The sequence below is a fragment of the Pristiophorus japonicus genome, chromosome 9 (assembly GCF_044704955.1).
Source record: "Pristiophorus japonicus isolate sPriJap1 chromosome 9, sPriJap1.hap1, whole genome shotgun sequence".
Lineage (NCBI taxonomy): Eukaryota > Metazoa > Chordata > Chondrichthyes > Pristiophoridae > Pristiophorus > Pristiophorus japonicus.
In genome coordinates this window covers 7,424,225-7,443,617 of record NC_091985.1, presented here as the reverse complement: position 1 = coordinate 7,443,617, position 19,393 = coordinate 7,424,225, and the positions used below count along the sequence as shown (strand labels likewise).

At 51.2% G+C, this 19,393-nt stretch overlaps 1 protein-coding gene across 1 annotated transcript in view; it reads left to right on the top strand.

Annotated features, from left to right (window-relative positions):
- The first annotated feature begins 1,086 nt into the window (after window positions 1-1,086).
- LOC139272556 (butyrophilin subfamily 1 member A1-like) overlaps window positions 1,087-19,393 on the top strand; it is a 25,184-nt gene continuing 6,877 nt past the window's right edge. The window contains exons 1-4 of the mRNA XM_070888613.1: window positions 1,087-1,169; window positions 1,617-1,678; window positions 2,190-2,537; window positions 14,320-14,604. Of these exons, the coding sequence (XP_070744714.1) occupies window positions 1,621-1,678; window positions 2,190-2,537; window positions 14,320-14,604 (691 nt within the window). The 5' untranslated portion in view covers window positions 1,087-1,169; window positions 1,617-1,620. The remainder of the gene's footprint in view (window positions 1,170-1,616; window positions 1,679-2,189; window positions 2,538-14,319; window positions 14,605-19,393) is intronic.

Here is a 19,393-nt window from a genome sequence, read left to right as displayed (position 1 = left end):
TCGTCTCACACCGCCTCCCCCCTCCCCTCGTCTCACACCGCCTCCCCCCCTCCCCTCGTCTCACACCGCCTCCCCCCTCCCCTCGTCTCACACCGCCTCCGCCCCGCCCCCCTCAGTCTCACTCTGGGGCCTCCACCCCTCCCTTGTCTCACTCTGCCCCCCCCCTCCCCTCGGTCTCGCTCTGCCCCCCCCCCTCTCGGTCTGGCTCTGGGGGCCGCCACCCCACCCCCCCCCCGGTCTCACTCTGGGGAAACCCCTCCCCTCGTTTCTCACTGCCTTCCCCCTTCCCTCGTCTCATACTGTCTCCGCCCCGCCCCCCTCAGTCTCACTCCGGGGCCTCCACCCCTCCCTTGTCTCACACTGCCTCCCTCCTCCCCTCAGCCTCACTCTGGGCCCCCTCCCCTCAGTCTCACTCTGCCCCCCCCCTCCCCTCGGTCTCGCTCTGCGCCCCCCCCCTCTCGGTCTGGCTCTGGGGGCCGCCACCCCGCCCCCCCCTCGGTCTCACTCTGCCCCCCCCCCCACTCGTGTGGATGACCATGACTACTGCTGTGAGATCGCTGCAGGTTCACTGGGTGATTTTTATGACATTAACTATCTAATTGTGTCTGATTTGTTCTCTGGTTAGTGTGTTTGTTGGAACTTTTTGTAGACCAGTTCACTTTGTCCGAATACCTTGCCCCTGACTGGGATTGGCGACTGGTCAGTTGGGATTTGGTTTTGTGATGACCGCTGGTCTGTGGAAATGACTGACCTGCAATAAACAGGTGCCTTCTCCCCGACTCAGCGAGCAAACTCGCCATCCGTTCCACCGCCTTTATCTGCTCGACTGACACAGTCCTCTCACCAAATGCCTAGTGAAAGTACGAGCTGTTTATATCCAGGGAAATAGTGCTTGTGTGCTCAACTTAGTTACAACTGCAAAGAGGCAATGGCCTTCTGCTTTCGATAACTATGCAAAGTATTCCAAATATTCTTTCTAGGATGGGCAGGCATGCGTACTGTGTGCCAGTGTGATTCACTTCCCAGGACTACCCATGGGTAGCTTGCGAGATACCATTTGGTTTAATCATTCTGGGGATGTGGAGACCACTGGAATGGTTAGCATTTACAGCCCAGCCCCTTGTTACCCTGAGGTGGTGGGGAGCCGCCTTACTGAACCGCTCCTTGAGGTTTGATATCATTGAGTGTTGTAAACAATCAATCACAGCGTTCCACAGTGCTCCATTTCCTGCTGTTCTCTTTTCAAATAGAGAATTGGGGGGCGCGGGGGCAGAGAGCTGCAGTGTTGGGCGGGGATGGTGGGGGGGAGCGAGCTTGGGGGCGTGGGGGGCGGTACGAATACTGGAGTAGAGGGGAGCAGAATTCAATAAATGTTTTTATTTGAGATTAAATACCGGGCCATTATAGTTCCCTTCAGTGTTTGCCTGTCCCCCGCTCTTCAAGCCGAATGGTTTTTACAGCCTTCTGCTCGAGATCTCTCGGGTTAATTAAATGTGGAACTGAGCTCTTCCTCATTTCCATGGCAGACGGAGAAGGAATGCCGGTGACGTGCTGGTGTCATGGTGACTCCGCGCAAAGACTTTCTGTTGTTTCGATAACTTTCCATCTCTTTTTAGCAGAATGAATCGTCTCTTCGTTTCATTCATATTACTGGCTGCTACCCAGGGCATTACAGATGGTAAGTGTGCCCCCAGTGTATGTGCCTCTGTCAACTTCCCTCACTGTCACTTAGTAACACCCCCCCCCCCCAGCGCCCTGTGTTACTGACTGTATCTGTACTGAAGCTAATCCAACTCCCTCACATTGTCACTCAGTAACCCCTCTCCCCCAGCGCCCTGTGTCACTGACTGTATCTGTACTGATGTTAATCCAACTCCCTCACATTGTCACTCAGTAGCCCCTCTCCCCACAATGCCCTGTGTTACTGACTGTATCTCTACTGATGCTAATCCAGCTCGCTCACACTGTTACTCCGTAACCCCTCTCCCCACAGTGCCCTGTGTCTCTGACTGGATCTCTACTGATGTTAATCCAGCTCCCTCACATTGTCACTCAGTAACCCCTCTGCCCCAGCGCCCTGTGTTACTGACTATCTCTACTGATGTTAATCCAGCTCCCTCACATTTGTTAATGTCCGGTGTGTTGGTTAGAACAGAGCAGTGATCCCTGCTATGTAATATTTGCTGCAGGTCATTTTAAGGTGAAATGTGCAGAGGAGGAAATCACAGCGAAGGTTGGAGATGATCTCGTTGTCCAATGCCGTTACTATTCACTGGATGAGCCCGGTGCTGTTGCTTTCAGCTGGACGAAGATGGATACCATGGGGATAGTCTACAACTACACCACGAGCCAGCATGGCCAGGGAGAGCAGGACCCCAGCTACCGAGACAGAGCTGAGGTCTTTGTCAGTGAGATCCCCGAAGGCAACGTGTCCCTGAGATTGAAGAACGTGACTCTGTCTGACTCGGGAACCTACAGACTCTCTGTCGCCAGCCGATCGCAAAGTAATGAGACCAAGGTGGTGTTGGGAGTAAGAGGTAGGGAGCAGCAACTATCCTCAGTCCTTGATGTTGTGTAAGCAGTTAGAAACTCGATTTCAGTCCAGTAACCAGCAGTGTGGCCCTTGCCGTGCGGTGCCCGGTCTGTGCCGAACGTTTAAACATAGAAATATATTCAAAGACTGCTTACAAGATGGATTTTTTTTTGCCAATCAAAGCTGCGCAGTACTCCAATCATTGGCTGGACAAAGACCTTTCATACACTGAGCCCATAGACGGATCAAGTGTGAGATGGGCTTCCTACGGTTCCTGCAGCTGGTTTGATTACACTTCTGTCCTGGTGGAGTGTCAGTAAAGACCCGAGTCCTGCACACGTCACACCAGGCTTGGCTCAGTGGGTAGCACTCTCACCTCTGAGTCGGAAGGTTGTGGGTGCATGTCCCACTGCAGAGACCTGGCCACAAAATCCAGGCCGACACTCCAGTGCAGTGCATAAGAACTTTAATGGGAGCAGGAGTGGGCCATATGACCCCTCGAGCCTGCTCCGCCATTCAATAAGATCATGGCTGATTATCAACCTCAACTCCACTTTCCCGCCTGAACCCCATATCCCTTGATTCCCTAGACTACAAAAATCTATTGATCTCAGCCTTGAATATAATCAAAGACTCAGCATCCACAGCCCTCTGGGGCAGAGAATTCCAAAGATTCACAACCCGCAGAGTGAAGAAATTCCTCCTCATCTCCGTCTTAAATGGCCGCCCCCTTATCCTGAGACTGTGCCCACTAGTTCCCAACACTCCAGCCAGGGGAAACAACCTCTCAATGAGATCACCTCTCATCTTCTAAACTCCAGAGAGTACAGGCCCATTCTACACAATCTCTCATCCCAGGATTCAATCTAGTGAACCTTTGTTACACTGTCTCTAAGGCAAGTATATCCTTCCTTGGATAAGGAGACCAAAACTGCATAGTGCTCCAGGTGTGGTCTCACCAAGGCCCTGTACAATTGTAGCAAGACTTCCTTACTCTGATACTCCAACCCCCTTGCAATAAAGGTCAACATGCCATTTGATTTCCTTATAGCTTGCTGTACCAGCATGCTATCTTTCTATGATACTTGCACAAGGTCACCCAAATCTCTCTGAACACCAACATTTAAAAGTTTCTCACCATTTAAAAAATATTTTCTTTTTCTATTCTTCCTACCAAAGAGAATAACCTCACATTTCCCTAAATTATAGTCTATCTGCCACCTTATTGCCCACTCACTTAGTCTATCTCTATCCCTTTGCAGAACTTTGCTTTCTCATAGCTTACTGTCCCACCTAGCTTTGTATCATCAGAAAACTTGGATACATTGCACTCGGTCCCTTCATCCAAGTCATTAATATAGATTGTAAATAGCTGAGGCCCCAGCACTGATCTTTGCAGCACCCCACTAGTTACAGCCTGCCAACCTGAAAATGACCCGTTTATTCCTACTCTCTTTTCTGTCCGTTAACCAATCCTCTATCCTTGCTAATAGAACTTCATGGGCCCTTGTGTAATAACCTTTTATGTGGCACCTTATCAAATACCTCTTTTGGAAATGCAAATATACTCCATCCACTGGTTCCCCCTTATCTACCCTGCTAGTTACATCCTCAAAAAACTTGAATAAATTTGTCAACACTATTTCCCTTTCATAAAACTGTGTTTACTCTGCCTAATCATGTTATGATTTTCTAAGTGCCCTATAACCACTTCCTTAACAATGGATTCCAGCATTTTCCCGATGACTGATGTCAGGTTAACTGGCCTGTAGTTCCCTGTTTTCTCTCTCCCTCCTTTCTTGAATAGCAGTGTTACATTTGCTACCTTCCAATCTGCTGAGACCATTCTAGAATCTAGGGAATTTTGGAAGATCTGAACTGATGCATTCACTATCTTTGCAGCTTAGAACCCTAGGATGTCGGCTGTTGGGTCCAGGGGATTTGTTGGCTTTTCGACCCATTAGTTTCTCTAACACTTTTTCTCTACTTATTAATTACATTTCTCTGCTTAAGTTCCTCATCCTCATTAGACCCTTGGTTCCCCACCATTTTTAGTCTGCTTTTTGTGTCTTCTGTGAAGACAGTATAAAATATTTGTTTAACTTTTCTGCCATTTCCTTATTCCCCATAATTTCTCCTGCCTCAGTCTCTGAGGGACCAATGTTTACTTTTGCTAATATTTTTTTACATACTTATAGAAGCTCTTACAATCTGTTTTTATATTTATTGCTAGTTTTCTCTTAGTATATTTTTTCCCTTTTTATTAAATGTTTTTTTGGCATCCTTTGCTGGTTTCTGAAACTGTCCCAATCCTCAGGTTTACTGCTATTCTTCACAACATTATAAGCTGCTTCTTTCAATCTAATGCTATCCTTAACTTCTTTAGTTAGCCACGGATGGATCACTTTTCCCGTGGAGTTTTTGTTTCTCAATGGAATGTATTTTTGGTGAGAATTATGAAATATTTCTTTAAATGCTAGCCACTGCTTATCTACTAATTTAACAATCTATATTAGCCAACTCACACCTCATAGCTATGTAAGTGTCTTTATTTAAGTTTAGGACTCTAATTTTGGATTTGGGCAAGTCACACTCAAACATAATGTGAAATGTTATCATATTGTGATCAATCTGCACTTAAAGATCCTTTACGATGAGATTGTTCATTAACCCTGTCTCATTACACAATGCAAGACCTAAAATATCTTGTTCCCTGGTTGGTTCTAGGAAACTGTCCCAAATGCATTCCATACTGTACATTCCATACTGTGCTGAGGGAGTGCTGGACTGTCTGAGGGGCAGTACTGAGGGAGCCCTACACTGTTGGAGGGGTGGTACTGAGAGAGCGCTGCACTGTCGGAGGGGCAGTACTGAGGGAGCGTTGCATTGTCGAGAGGCAATACTGAGGGAGTACTGCACTGTCGAGGGGCAGTACTGAGGGAGTGCCGCACTGTCGGAGGGGCAGTACTGAGGGAGTGCCGCACTGTCGAGGGGCAGTACTGAGGGAGTACTGCACTGTCGGAGGGGCAGTACTGAGGGAGCGTTGCACTGTCGAGGGGCAGTACTGAGGGAGTGCCGCACTGTCGAGGGGCAGTACTGAGGGAGCGCTGCACTGTCGAGGGGCAGTACTGAGGGAGCGTTGCATTGTCGAGAGGCAGTACTGAGGGAGTGCCGTACTGTCAGAGGGGCAGTACTGAGGGAGCGCCGCACTGTCGAGGGGCAGTACTGAGGGAGTGCTGTACTGTCGAGGGGCAGTACTGAGGGAATGCTGCACTGTCGAGGGGCAGTACTGAGGGAGTGCTGTACTGTCGAGGGGCAGTACTGAGGGAGTGCTGTACTGTCGAGGGGCAGTACTGAGGGAGTGCTGTACTGTCGAGGGGCAGTACTGAGGGAATGCTGCACTGTTGGAGGGGCAGTACTGAGGAAGCGCTGCATTGTCGAGGGGCAGTACTGAGGGAATGCTGTACTGTCAGAGGGGCAGTACTGAGGGAGCGCCGCACTGTCGAGGGGCAGTACTGAGGGAGTGCTGTACTGTCGAGGGGCAGTACTGAGGGAATGCTGCACTGTTGGAGGGGCAGTACTGAGGAAGCGCTGCACTGTCGAGGGGCAGTACTGAGGGAGTGCTGTACTGTCAGAGGGGCAGTACTGAGGGAATGCTGCACTGTCGAGGGGCAGTACTGAGGGAATGCTGCACTGTTGGAGGGGCAGTACTGAGGGAATGCTGCACTGTCGAGGGGCAGTACTGAGGGAATGCTGCACTGTCGAGGGGCAGTACTGAGGGAATGCTGCACTGTCGAGGGGCAGTACTGAGGGAATGCTGCACTGTTGGAGGGGCAGTTCTGAGGGAGCTGATGACTGCTGGATGGACCACCGCGTAATTCCCTCTATCACCATCAGCATTGCTCCAAAACAGCGACGGCAACAGAAACAATGCCGCAGGAAAATCAACGTCGGTGCACTCAAAGATCCTGCGAAGATAGCCCTATTCAACCAGCGCCTTGCTACCAACCTGACGACTTCCAGTGACCCAGAGATGCAGAGTGTCCACAGTGCTTGGTCTGCCCTCCAGGCTTCCATAATGCGAAGAGACGCTCAGACACTCGACCAGGAAACACCAAGAGTGGTTTGACAAGAATGATCAGGAGATCCAGGAGCTAATATGCCACTAGCGCAAGGCATTCTTGGACTGGAAGCAGCAACACAACTCGAGGGCAAGAAAGCAGCTCTATAGACGACTGAAGACTGAGGTCCAACAGAAAACCTGCAACCTAAAGAACAGATGGTGGGTGGAGAAAACGCAGGAGATAGCCCAGCAACTCGCTGACAACCGCGACGAGGATTCTTCAGCGCAGTCAGTCAAGACCACCTTCGGCCCAAGCACCCAAGGCCCTACCCCACTGCTGGCCAAGAATGGAGAGGTGCTCATCAAGGACATAAAGGCAGTCAGTGCCCGCTGAAAGGAGCACTACAAGGATCTCCTCAATCGAGACCAAGTCTAAAGTGTCCTCAACTCTATCCCACAGCATGATACCCGCTACCACATCAGCATAACCCCAGCCTGGCATGAGGTTCAAAAGGCCATCCAACAACTGAAGAACATCATGGCCTCGGGAGCAGATGGATTCCCCACTAAAGCATGGTGGAGAATCACTACTGGCACGGATCCATGAACCTATCTCTCTCATCTGGAAGGAGGCGATCATGCCAAGAGATCTCGATGGCTGTAATCGTGACCATCTTCAAGAAAGGTGACAAGTCCGACTGAGGTAAATCTAGAGGAATCTCCCTGTTGTCGACCACTGGGAAAGTCATCGCAAGAATCCTCCTGAATCGTCTTCTCCCAGTGACTGAAGAACTCCTCCCAGAGTTGCAATACGAATTCCGCCCACGAAGGGGCACAATGGACATGATCTTCACCGCGCGACAGATACAAGAAAAATTGCAGGGAACAGCACCAACCCTTGTACATGGCCGCCTTTGACCTCGCCAAAGTCTTCGACACCGTGAACCGTGAGGGATTATGGCATGTCCTCCTCAAATTTAGCTGCCTTCAAAAGTTTGTCACCATCCTACGACTACTCCACGATAACATAATACCGTGATCCTGACCAACGGATTCACCACAGACCCATTCCACTTTCGGTCCGGGGTCAAGCAAGGCTGTGTCATCGCACCAACGCTCTTCTCGATCTGCCTTGCTGCAATGCTCCATCTCACCCTCTGCAAGCTCCCCACGAGTGGAGCTAAATTACAGGACAAACGGGAATCTGTTCAACCTCCGCCGCCTCCAGGCCACATCCAAGGTCGTCCCATCCTCAGTCATCGAATTACAGTACATGGACGACGCTTGCGTCTGCGCACATTCGGAGACCGAACTCCAAGCCATCGTCAACACCTTCACCGTAGCGTACGAGAGCATACACTACCGTCGGAGAGGCCATACACTAAACATCCATAAAACAAAGGTCCTCTACCAACCTGTCCCCCACCACACGGCACTGCCCCCCCCCCCCCCCCCCCCCCAATTATCAAAATCCACGACGAGGCCTTGGACAATGTGGATCATTTTCCATACCCCTGGAGCCTACTGTCATCAAGGCAGATGTCGATGACTAAATCCAACACCAGTGATGCCTTCAGTCGCCAAAGGAAGAAAGTGTTTGAAGACCAGGACCTCAAACCCGGCACCAAGCTCATGGTCTATAGAGCAGTGGTGATACCCGCCCTCCTATATGGCTGAGACATGGACAACGTACAACAGGCACCTCAAAGCACTGGAGAAGTACCACCAACGCTGCCTCCGCAAGATCCTGCAAATCCATTGGCAGGATAGGTGCACCAACGTCCGTGTTCTCGCCCAGGCCAACACCCTCGGCATCGAAGCACTGACCATGCCCGATCAGCTCCGCTGGATGGGCTACATTGTCCGCATGCCTGACATGAGACTCCCAAAACAAGTGCTCTATTCTGAGCTCTGACACAGCAAACGAGTCCCAGGTGGGCAGAGGAAACGCTTCAAGGATGCCCTTAAAGCCTCCTTGGAACAATGTAACATCCCCACCGACGCCTGGGAATCCCTGGCCCAAGACCTCCCAAAGTGGAGGAAAAACATCTGGGAACCCAGGCACCCCACTCACCCGTTCCTTCATCGTCTGCCCTACCTGTGACAGAGACACTGGGGCTTGCATTGGATTCTTCAGTCATCTGAGAACTCATTTTTAGTGTGGAAGCAAGTCATCCTCAACTCTGAGGGACTGGCTGTGATGATGATGACTGAGGGAGCGCTGGACTGTCGGAGGGGCAGTACTGAGGGAGTGCTGCATTGTCAGAGGTGCCGTCTTTTAGATCAGATATTAAAATGATGTCCCTGGTGAAATTGAAGGTCCTGTCTGCCTGTTTGAAGAGTTCTGATGTTCAACATTTACCCCTCGAACAAAAATGGAGGAAATACAAAAAGTGGGGTTTGTTTTGTTAAAACAGAGGGATTATTCGAATGAGGTGTTTTAAAATTATAAAGGGATGAAACAGAATAGATGGAAATAGACTATTTCAAGAGATTGACTGGTCTGGAACAACAGAATGTCAAATATGAGGTTGAGGACAGAGCAGAGAGATGGTTACTGAGCATAGTGCAGTCTCCGAGCCCTCTGTCAGTGATTGAAGCCGAGACCAGATCAACATTTAACAATGGGTTAGGTAGTTGGGTGAAGAACAGGGGCATGAAGGAACAGAGCAATTTAACCTTCCGTCTCAGCCATGCAGTCACTGGGAGATGGCCAACAGACAGTTAACCACAGCAGCATTCCAAGCTTGGTGCTGGGCAGTGGTCATCTGCACGACCTGCTTTTGGTGATGCTGAGTGGTGTCATTGGTAAAGGTACGGATAGGGGCGCTTAATGCTACAAATATATCAATGGGCAACTTTTCTTTGCCCTACCTAGCATTTCTCAGTACTATGCTAACCCCCGCCCCCAAACCCACCCTTAAACACTGCATTTTTAGTTTTCAAACTTGCAAAAAAGAGACATAAAACTGGTTGGATAGAATCTAAAGTTGTCAGTTCATGTAGGTGGCTCTGTTGGTGAGCGTCAGTCTCCGTTCATGGAGTGACATCTCTCTTTTCTTGCTTTAAATTAGGGCCTTAGATTAGGGGCTGGGATTAATAACTAAAAACTAAATGTAATTAATTAAATACATTGAAGATGGCAGGACAGGCAATGAATTTCTGCTGTTGCATGTGGGAGCTGGTTGACCCCATTGAGGTCCATCGTACCTACATCTGCAGCTCGAGGAACTTTGGCTCCGTGTTGATGAGCTGGAATCTGAGCTGCAAACACTACGACACATCAGGGAGGGGGAGAGTTACCTGGACGCCGTGATCCAGGAGCTAGTCACACCAAGTAGATTAATTAATTCAAATTCGATGGTCAGGGCCAGAAGGGTGTGACTACGAGTGAGGAAGGTATGGGGACCCAGGAGGTAGTGATGGAAGAGCCTCAGGCCTTGCTCTTGTCCAATAGGTTCGAGGCTCTTACTCCGTGTGGACGAGTGCAGGGAGGATGATCAAACTGACCACAGCATTCAAGTGGGGGGAGTAAAAAGAAACATTGTAGTGGTAGAGGACAGTATCATTAGGGGGATAGATACTGTTCTCTGCAGCCGAGAGCGTGAGTCCCGAAGGCTGTGTTGCCTGCCCCGGTGCCAGGGTTAAGGACATCTCCTCAGGGCTGGAGAGGAACGTGGAGTGGGAGGGGGGAAGATCCAGTTGTCGTGGTCCACATGGGTACCAACGACATAGGTAGGACAAAGAAAGAGGTTCGTTGAGGGATTATGAGCAGCTAGGGGCCAAATTAAAAAGCAGAACCACAAAGGTAATAATCTCTGGATTGCTACCTAAGCCACGAGCAAATTTGCATAGGGAAAATAAGATCAGAGTTAAACACGTGGCTCAAAGACTGGTGTGGGAGAAATGGGTTTTGGTTTGTGGGATACTGGCACCAGTACTGGGATAAGAGGGAGCTGTTCTGTTCAGACGGACTCTACTTGGACTGTGCTGGGAATAGGGTCCTGGCGAATCAAATAATTAGGGCTGTAGAGAGGATTTTAAACTAATTATTGGTGGGGGGGGGAAGGATTCAAGTGAGCAAAAATTAAAAAAATCAAAGAATAAGGAGAAGGCAATAGAGCAGGGTAGCACTGGGGGATTGCAAACCAGAGCGTGCCAGGAAGTGACAATGTATAAACATAACAGTGAATCAGAAAGTGTGGTCAAAGCAGAGAAAAATGATTTTAAAGCTCTTTATCTAAATGCATATAGCATTCGTAACAACATAGATGAGTTGACGGCGCAAATAGATACAAATGGGTACGATCTGATAGCTATTAGAGACGTGCTTGCAAGGTGACCAAGGCTGGGAACTGAATATTCAGGGGTATTTGACAATTCGGAAGGATAGACAGAAAGGAAAAGGAGGTGGGGTAGCTCTGTTAATAAAGGATGAGATTAGTGCATTAGTGAGAAATGATATTGACTCAGAAGATCAAGATGTAGAATCAGTTTGGGTGGAGATAAGGAATAATAAGGGGAAAAAGTCACTGGTGGGCATAGTGTGTAGGTTCCCTAACAGTAGTTGTTACACTGTTGGACGAGTATAAATCGAACAATAATGGAAGCTTGTAAAAAATGAATGGCAATAATCATGGGCGATTTTAACCTTCATATTGACTGGACAAAGCAAATTGGCCAGAGTAGCCTTGAGGTAGAGTTCATAGAGTGTATCTGGGATAGTTTACTTAATAGTACGTTGCGGAACCAACCAGGGAGCAGGCTATCTTAGATCTGGTACTGTGCAATGAGATAGGATTAATAAATGATCTCAAAAGTAAAGGATCCTCTAGGAATGAGTGATCATAGCATGGTTGAATTTCAAATTCAGTTGGATGGTGAGAAAATTGGTTCTCAAACCAGTGTCCTAAGCTTAAATAAAGGGGACTACAAAGATATGAGCCCAGAATTGGCTAAAGTGGACTGGGAAAATAGATTAAAGTATGGGACGGTTGATGAGCAGTGGCAGACATTTAAAGAGATATTTCATAACTTGCAACAAAAATGTATCCCAATGAGAAGGAAAGACTAAGAGAAGGGATAAGGAAATAAGGGATGGTATCAAATTGAAAACAAAGGCATACAATGTGGCCAAGACTAGTGGGAGGCCAGAGGATTAGGAAACTTTTTAAAAGCCAGCAGAGAACGATTAAAATGATAGCGAGGGAAGATAGATTATGAAAGTAAACTAGCATGAAATATAAAAACAGTAAGAGTTTCTACAGATATATAAAAAGTAAGAGTGGCTAAAGTAAATGTTGGTGCCCTAGAGGATGAGACTGAGGAATTAATAATGGAGAACATAGAGATGGCAGAGACTTTGAACAAATATTTTGTATCGGTCTTCAAGGTGGAAGACACTAAAAACATCCTAATAGTGGATAATCAAGGGGCGAAAGGTAGGGAGGAACTTAATACAATCATTATCACTAATGAAGTAGTATTAGATAAAATAATGAGACTAAAGACAGACCAGTCCCCTGGACCTGATGGCTTGCATCCTAGGGTCTTGAAAGAGGTGGCTACAGAGAATAGTGGATGCATTGGTTGTAATCTACCAAAATTCCCAGGATTTTGGGGCAGTCCCAGCAGATTGGAAAACCACAAATGTAGCGCCCCTTTTTAAAAAAGGAGGCAGACAAAAAGCAGGAAACTATAGACCAGTTAGCCTAACATCTGTCATTGGGAAAATGCTGGAGTCCATTACTAAGGAAGCAGCAGCAGGACATTTGGAAAAGCAAGATTCAATCAAGCAGAATCAACATAGTTTTATGAAAGGGAAATCATGTTTGACAAATTTGCTGGAGTTCTTTGAGGATGTAACGAACAGGGTGGATAAAGGGGAATCAGTGGATATGGTGTATTTGGATTTCCAGAAGGCATTTAATAAGGTGCCATATAAAAGGTTACTGCACAAGATAAAAGTTCACGGGGTTGGGGGTAATATATTAGCATGGAGAGAGGATTGGCTAACTAACAGAAAACAGAGCGTCAGGATAAATGGTTCATTTTCCAGTTGGCAAACAGTAACTAGTGGGGCTCCACATGGATCGTTGCTGGGGACTCAACTATTTACAATCCATATTAATGACTTGGATGAAGGGACTGAGTGTAATGTAGCCAAGTTTGCTGATGATACAAAGATGGATGGGAAAGCAAATTGTGAGGAGGACACAAAATCTGCAAAGGGATATACACAGGCTAAGTGAGTGGGCAAAAATTTGGCAGATGAAGTATAATGTGGGAAAATGTGAGGTTATCTACTTTGACAGAAAAAATAGAAAAGCAAATTATAATTTAAATGGAGAAAAATTGCAAAGTGTTGCAGTACAGAGGGACCTGGGGATCCTTGTGCATGAAACACAACAAGTTAGTATGCAGGTACAGCAAGTGATCAGGATGGCAAATGGAATGTTGGCCTTTATTGCAAGGGGGATAGAGTATAAAAGCAGAGAAGTCCTGCTACAACTGTACAGGGTATTGGTGAGGCCACACCTGGAGTACTGCAAACAGTTTTGGTCTCTGTATTTAAGGAAGGATATCCTTGCATTGGAGACTGTTCAGAGAATGTTCACTAGCTTGATTCTGGCGATGAGGGGGTTGACTTATGAAGATCGGTTGCGTAGGTTGAGCCTATACTCATTGAATGTCAGAAGAATGAGAGGTGATCTTCTTGAAACATATAAGATAATGAGGGGGCTCAACCAGGTGGATGTAGAGAGGATATTTCCACTCATAGGGGAAACTAAAACGAGGGAACATAGTCTCAGAATAAGGGGCCGCCCATTTAAAACTGAGATGAGAAGGAGGGTTGTAAATCTATGGAATTCTCTGCCCCAGAGAACTGTGGAGGCTGGGTCATTGAATATATTTAAGGCGGAGATAGACAGATTTTTGAACGATAAGGGAATAAAGGGTTATGGGGAGCGGGCGGGGAAGTGGAGCTGAGTCCATGATCAGATCATTCATGATCTTATTGAATGGTGGAGCAGGCTCGAGGGGCCAAATGGCCGACTCCTGTTCCTATTTCTTATGTTTTTATGTACTTTGGATACATCCTGTCTCAAATCGTTCAGACCCTTCGTTCCTGGTTCAGTCCTTCTGCTGACTTCTCCTGGGCCTCTTGGTCTGACAAATCAGGTTGTATTGCAGAGGGGAGGTTTGGTGACTATCTTTCTACACAACAAGTTATGCTCTGGAATGCACTGCCTGAAAGGGTGGTGGAAACAGATTCAGTGGTACTTTTCAAATTTCATTTGCAGGCTTACAGGAAAAGAACGGGGGAGGGGGACTAATCGGATAGCTTTCAGAGAGCCGGCACAGGCACGATGGGCCGAATGGCCTCTCTGCTTTATTGCAGGTGTTTGAGATTAAACTTTACACTGAGGAATGTGGATCTTGAGTTCACTCATTGACCTGTTACAGGTATCTGTGTGGCAATCTTGAGCACTTGCTCTGTGGTGGTGGAACACACTGTATGGGTCACACGCTGCAGGTCACGACGCAGTTCACGTGTTAATGGGGATCATGGGACACTGCCCGTGCTAATGGGCTCCCGGGAGGGAAGCAGGGCCCATGTTTCTGGGATCACGAGGAGCCCCATGCGTGTTAAAAGCGTCTCGGGGGGTGGGGGTTCTCGGTTGCTTCGGGCTCCTGACGGATTTCCGCTCTTCCCTTGCAGCAGTGGGTGAACAGCCCAAAGTCCGCTCCTACGTTACTGATCAAGGCCTGTTGGTGCTGGTCTGCGAATCATTCGGGTGGTTCCCGGAGCCCACCGTGACCTGGGAAAACGGGCTGGGAATGGAGCTGACTGACAAGGTGCTGACTGAGATAGTGAACAGTACGGACGGGATTATCCGCGTGAGGAGCACGCTGGGGCTGGACCGCGGGTCCATTGGCAATTACACCTGCACCATGATAGACCAACACTGGAACCAGCCGCTTTCATCTCTCTTTGTTGTTCTGAGTGAGTATGGGAGCAAAGCATTCCATTAACTGCCTGATATAACTGAGGAATGTCTGCTTTCTGGGCATGGTTCCTGCAGTAGCTGTAATCCCATTAAGTGAAGGTTGCGTCAATGCTCAAATCTGTACACTGCTTGTTCATTCACATTGCGTGTGTGTGGGGGGAGCAGCAACGTGTTTATGGGTACAGACGCCCAGAAGGAATAGTGTTGTGAAACCAAGTCGTTTGCTGACAATGCTCAGTGAGGAGGCACAGTGAACTGCATGGATGGGACAGGATGTTACAAAGGGACATAGACAGACTAAGTATGTGAGCAACACTCTGACTGTTGGAGTTTGGTGTGACGAAGTGCGAGATCATCACACTGGATCAGTGCAAGTCGAAGGGCAGCGAGGGATATCGAGCAAAGGCGGGTAAATAGAGTTAAAGGTACAAATCAGTCATGATTTCATTGGATGGCAGGGCAGGCTCGAGAGGATGTTTGACCTCCTATTCCTACAGCATAGTCGCTGGGCATAAACGACGGTAACAACTATGTGTTTTGCACAGGGAGGGAGCAGTGTTGGAACCAATGTTCCCCTTAATTGTTTGGGGGGGTGCATTGCCCCTTTAGCTGTGTGGCTATTTGCATGAATAAAAAGTTCTGATTGTCTCATGATCATATGACCTGCTTTCTGATTGGTCCCCCTGGAGGATAAGCCACACCCAAACATTTCTCTGGAATGAGTAGTTAGGACCGCCCAACCCAAGTTCTTGAGTGTTTTGCAAAGTGTAATTCGAACCATTCTGACCAGATCCCAGACAGGATAGAGGTGCCGCACCCAGCCCAACTTCCCGACTCCCACCCCACCCCCCACGAGCCCAACACCCCCCCCCCCCCCCCCCCCGCCTGAGCCCCAACTCCCCACCCCCCTCCCGCCCAACTTCCTGAATCTCGACCTCCCATCCCCCCCCGACCAAGTTCTTAAGCTCCCATTCCCCCCCCACCCCCAGACCAGGTTCCTGACCACCTATTCCCCCCCCCCCCCAGACCAAGAGACCAAGTTCCTGACCTCCCATTTTCCCCCCCCCCCACCCCCAGACCAGGTTCCTGACCTCCCATTCCCTCCCCCAGACCAGGTTCCTGACCTCCCATTCCCCCCCCGCAGACCAAGAGACCAAGTTCCTGACCTCCCAATTCCCCCCCCACCACCAGACCAGGTTCCTGACCTCCCATTCCCCCCCCCCAGACCAAGAGACCAAGTTCCTGACCTCCCATTCCCCCCCCCAGACCAAGAGACCAAGTTCCTGACCTCCCATTCCCCCCCCCCCAGACCAAGTTCCTGACCTCCCATTCCACCCCCCCCGACCAAGTTCCCGACCTCCCATCCCACCCTGCCAGACCAAGTTCCCGACCTCCCATTCCCCCCCCCCGACCAAGTTCCTGACCTCCCATTTCCCCCCCCCCCACCCCCAGACCAGGTTCCTGACATCCCATTCCCCCCCCCCCCCCAGACCAGGTTCCTGACCTCCCATTCCCCCCCTCCCCCCCAGACCAGGTTCCTGACCTCCCATTCCCCCCCTCCCCCCCAGACCAAGTTCCTGACCTCCCATTCCCCCCCCCCCCCCAGACCAAGTTCCTGACCTCCCATTCCCCCCCCCCCAGACCAAGTTCCTGACCTCCCATTCCCCCGCCCCCAGACTAAGAGACCAAGTTCCTGACCTCCCATTCCCCCCGCCCCCAGACTAAGAGACCAAGTTCCTGACCTCCCATTCCCCCCGCCCCCAGACTAAGAGACCAAGTTCCTGACCTCCCATTCCCCCCGCCCCCCGCAAGAGACCAAGTTCCTGACCTCCCATTCCCCCCCCCCCCAGACCAAGTTCCTGACCTCCCATTCCCCTCTTCCCCCCCCCCCCCACCCTGCCCCAGACCAAGTTCCTGACCTCCCATTCCCCTCTCCACCCCCGCCCCCCGCAAGAGACCAAGTTCCCGACCACCCATTCCCCCCGCCCCAGACCAAGTTCCTGACCTCCCATTCCCCTCTCCACCCCCGCCCCCCGCAAGAGACCAAGTTCCTGACCTCCCATTCCCCCCCACCCCCCAGACCAAGTTTCCGACCTCCCATCCCCCCCCCCCCCGACCAGGTTCCTGACCTCCCATCTCCCTCCCCCCCCCCCCCCCCCCCCAGACCAAGTTCCTGACCTCCCATTCCCCCCCCCCCCGACCAAGTTCCCAACGCAGCCCCCCCCCCCCCCCGCCAGACCAGGTTCCCTACTTCTCCCCCCCCCCTAGACCAAGTTCCCGACCTCCCATTCTCCCCCCACAACCCCAGACCCAAGTACCCTCCCCCATGCCCCCCCCCAGACCAAATTCCCGACCCCCCCCCCCCAAAACCAAGTTCCCGACAACTCATCCCCTGACCCAGACCAGGTTCCCAACCTCTCCTCGCCACCCCCAGACCAAGTTCCCAACCCCTCCCCGAGACGAGGTTCCTGACCTCCCATCTTCCCTCAGACTTCTCTCTGTCTTCCCCTCTCTCTGTCTTCCCCCTCTCTCTCTCTTCCCCCCTCTCTCTCTCTTCCCCCCTCTCTCTCTCTCCCCCCTCTCTCTCTCTCCCCCCTCTCTCTCTCTCTTCCCCCTCTCTCTCTCTTCCCCCTCTCTCTCTCTTCCCCCTCTCTCTCTCTTCCCCCTCTCTCTCTCTTCCCCCCTCTCTCTCTCCCCCCCTCTCTCTCTCTTCCCCCTCTCTCTCTCTTCCCCCCTCTCTCTCTCTTCCCCCCTCTCTCTCTCTCTTCCCCCTCTCTCTCTCTTCCCCCTCTCTCTCTCTTCCCCCCTCTCTCTCTCTTCCCCCCTCTCTCTCTTCCCCCTCTCTCTCTCTTCCCCCCTCTCTCTCTCTTCCCCCCTCTCTCTCTCTTCCCCCCTCTCTCTCTCTTCCCCCCTCTCTCTCTCTTCCCCCTCTCTCTCTCTTCCCCCTCTCTCTCTCTTCCCCCCTCTCTCTCTCTTCCCCCCTCTCCTCTCTTCCCCCCTCTCTCTCTCTTCCCCCCTCTCTCTCTCTCCCTCTCTCTCTCTCTTCCCCCCTCTCTCTCTCTTCCCCCCTCTCTCTCTCTTCCCCCCTCTCTCTCTCTTCCCCCTCTCTCTCTCTTCCCCCCCCCTCTCTCTCTCTTCCCCCCCCTCTCTCTCTCTCCCCCCTCTCTCTCTCTTCCCCCCTCTCTCTCTCTTCCCCCCTCTCTCTCTCTTCCCCCCTCTCTCTCTCTTCCCCCCTCTCTCTCTCTTCCCCCCTCTCTCTCTCTTCCCCCCTCTCTCTCTCTTCCCCCCTCTCTCTCTCCCCCCCCCTCTCTCTCTCTCTTCCCCCCCTCTCTCTCTCTCTTCCTCTCTCTCCCCCCCCTCTCTCTCTCTTCCCCCCCCCTCTCTCTCTCTTCCCCCCCTCTCTCTCTCTTCCCCCCCCTCTCTCTCTCTTCCCCCCCCTCTCTCTCTCTTCCCCCCCTCTCTCTCTCTTCCCCCCCCTCTCTCTCTCTTCCCCCCCTCTCTCCCCTCTCTGTCTCGCGCTCCCTCCCTCGCTCTGTCTCGCTCTCCCTCCCTCTCTCTGTCTCGCTCTCCCTCCCTCTCTCTGTCTCGCTCTCCCTCCCTCTCTCCCTCCCTCTCTCCCTCCCTCTCTCCCTCCCTCTCTCCCTCCCTCTCTCCCTCCCTCTCTCCCTCCCTCTCTCCCTCCCTCTCTCCCTCCCTCTCTCCCTCTCTCCCTCCCTCCCACTCTCCCACTCTCCCACTCTCCCACTCTCCCACTCTCCCACTCTCCCACTCTCCCACTCTCCCACGCTCTCACTCTCTCACGCACTCACGCACTCACGCTCTCACTCTCTCACTCTCTCCTCTCTCACGCTCTCACGCTCTCACGCTCTCACGCTCTCACGCTCTCACTCTGTCTCCCCTACTCTGACTCTCTCTCTCTCCTCTCTCTCTCCCTCTCTCTGTCTCCCTCTCTCTGTCTCTCTCTGTCTTCCCCTTCCTCTCTCTCTCTGTGTCTCCCTCCCTCCCTCCCTCCCCTCCCTCACTCTCTCTCTCTGTCCCTCCCTCTTTTTGTCTTTCTGTCTTTCTCTCTAGCGCTCTCGCTCTCTCTCTCTCTCTCTCTCTCTCTCTCTCTCTCTCTCTCTCTCTCTCTCTCTCTCTCTCTCTCTCTCTCTCTCTCTCTCTCCCTCTCTCTCTCTGTCTCCCTCCCTTCTCTCTCTCTCTCTCTCTCTGTCTCTCTGTCTCTGTCTCTGTCTCTGTCTCTGTCTCTCTCTCTGTCTCTGTCTCTGTCTCTCTCTCTCTGTCTCTGTCTCTGTCTCTCTGTCTCTGTCTCTGTCTCTGTCTCTGTCTCTGTCTCTGTCTCTGTCTCTGTCTCTGTCTCTGTCTCTGTCTCTCTCTCTCTCTCTGTCTCTGTCTCTCTCTCTCTCTCCCTCCCTCCCTCTCTCTCTCTGTCTCCCTCCCTCTCTCTCTGTCTCGCGCTCTCCCCCCTCTCTCTGTCTCGCGCTCTCCCCCTCTCTCTGTCTCGCGCTCTCCCCCCTCTCTCTGTCTCGCGCTCTCCCCCCTCTCTCTGTCTCGCTCTCCCTCCCTCTCTCTGTCTCGCGCTCTCCCCCCTCTCTCTGTCTCGCGCTCCCCCCTCTCTCTGTCTCGCGCTCTCCCCCCTCTCTCTGTCTCGCGCTCTCCCCCTCTCTCTGTCTCGCGCTCTCCCCCCTCTCTCTGTCTCGCGCTCTCCCCCCTCTCTCTTCTCTGCGCTCTCCCCCCTCTCTCCTGTCTCGCGCTCCGTCCCCCTCTCTCTGTCTCGCGCTCTCCCCC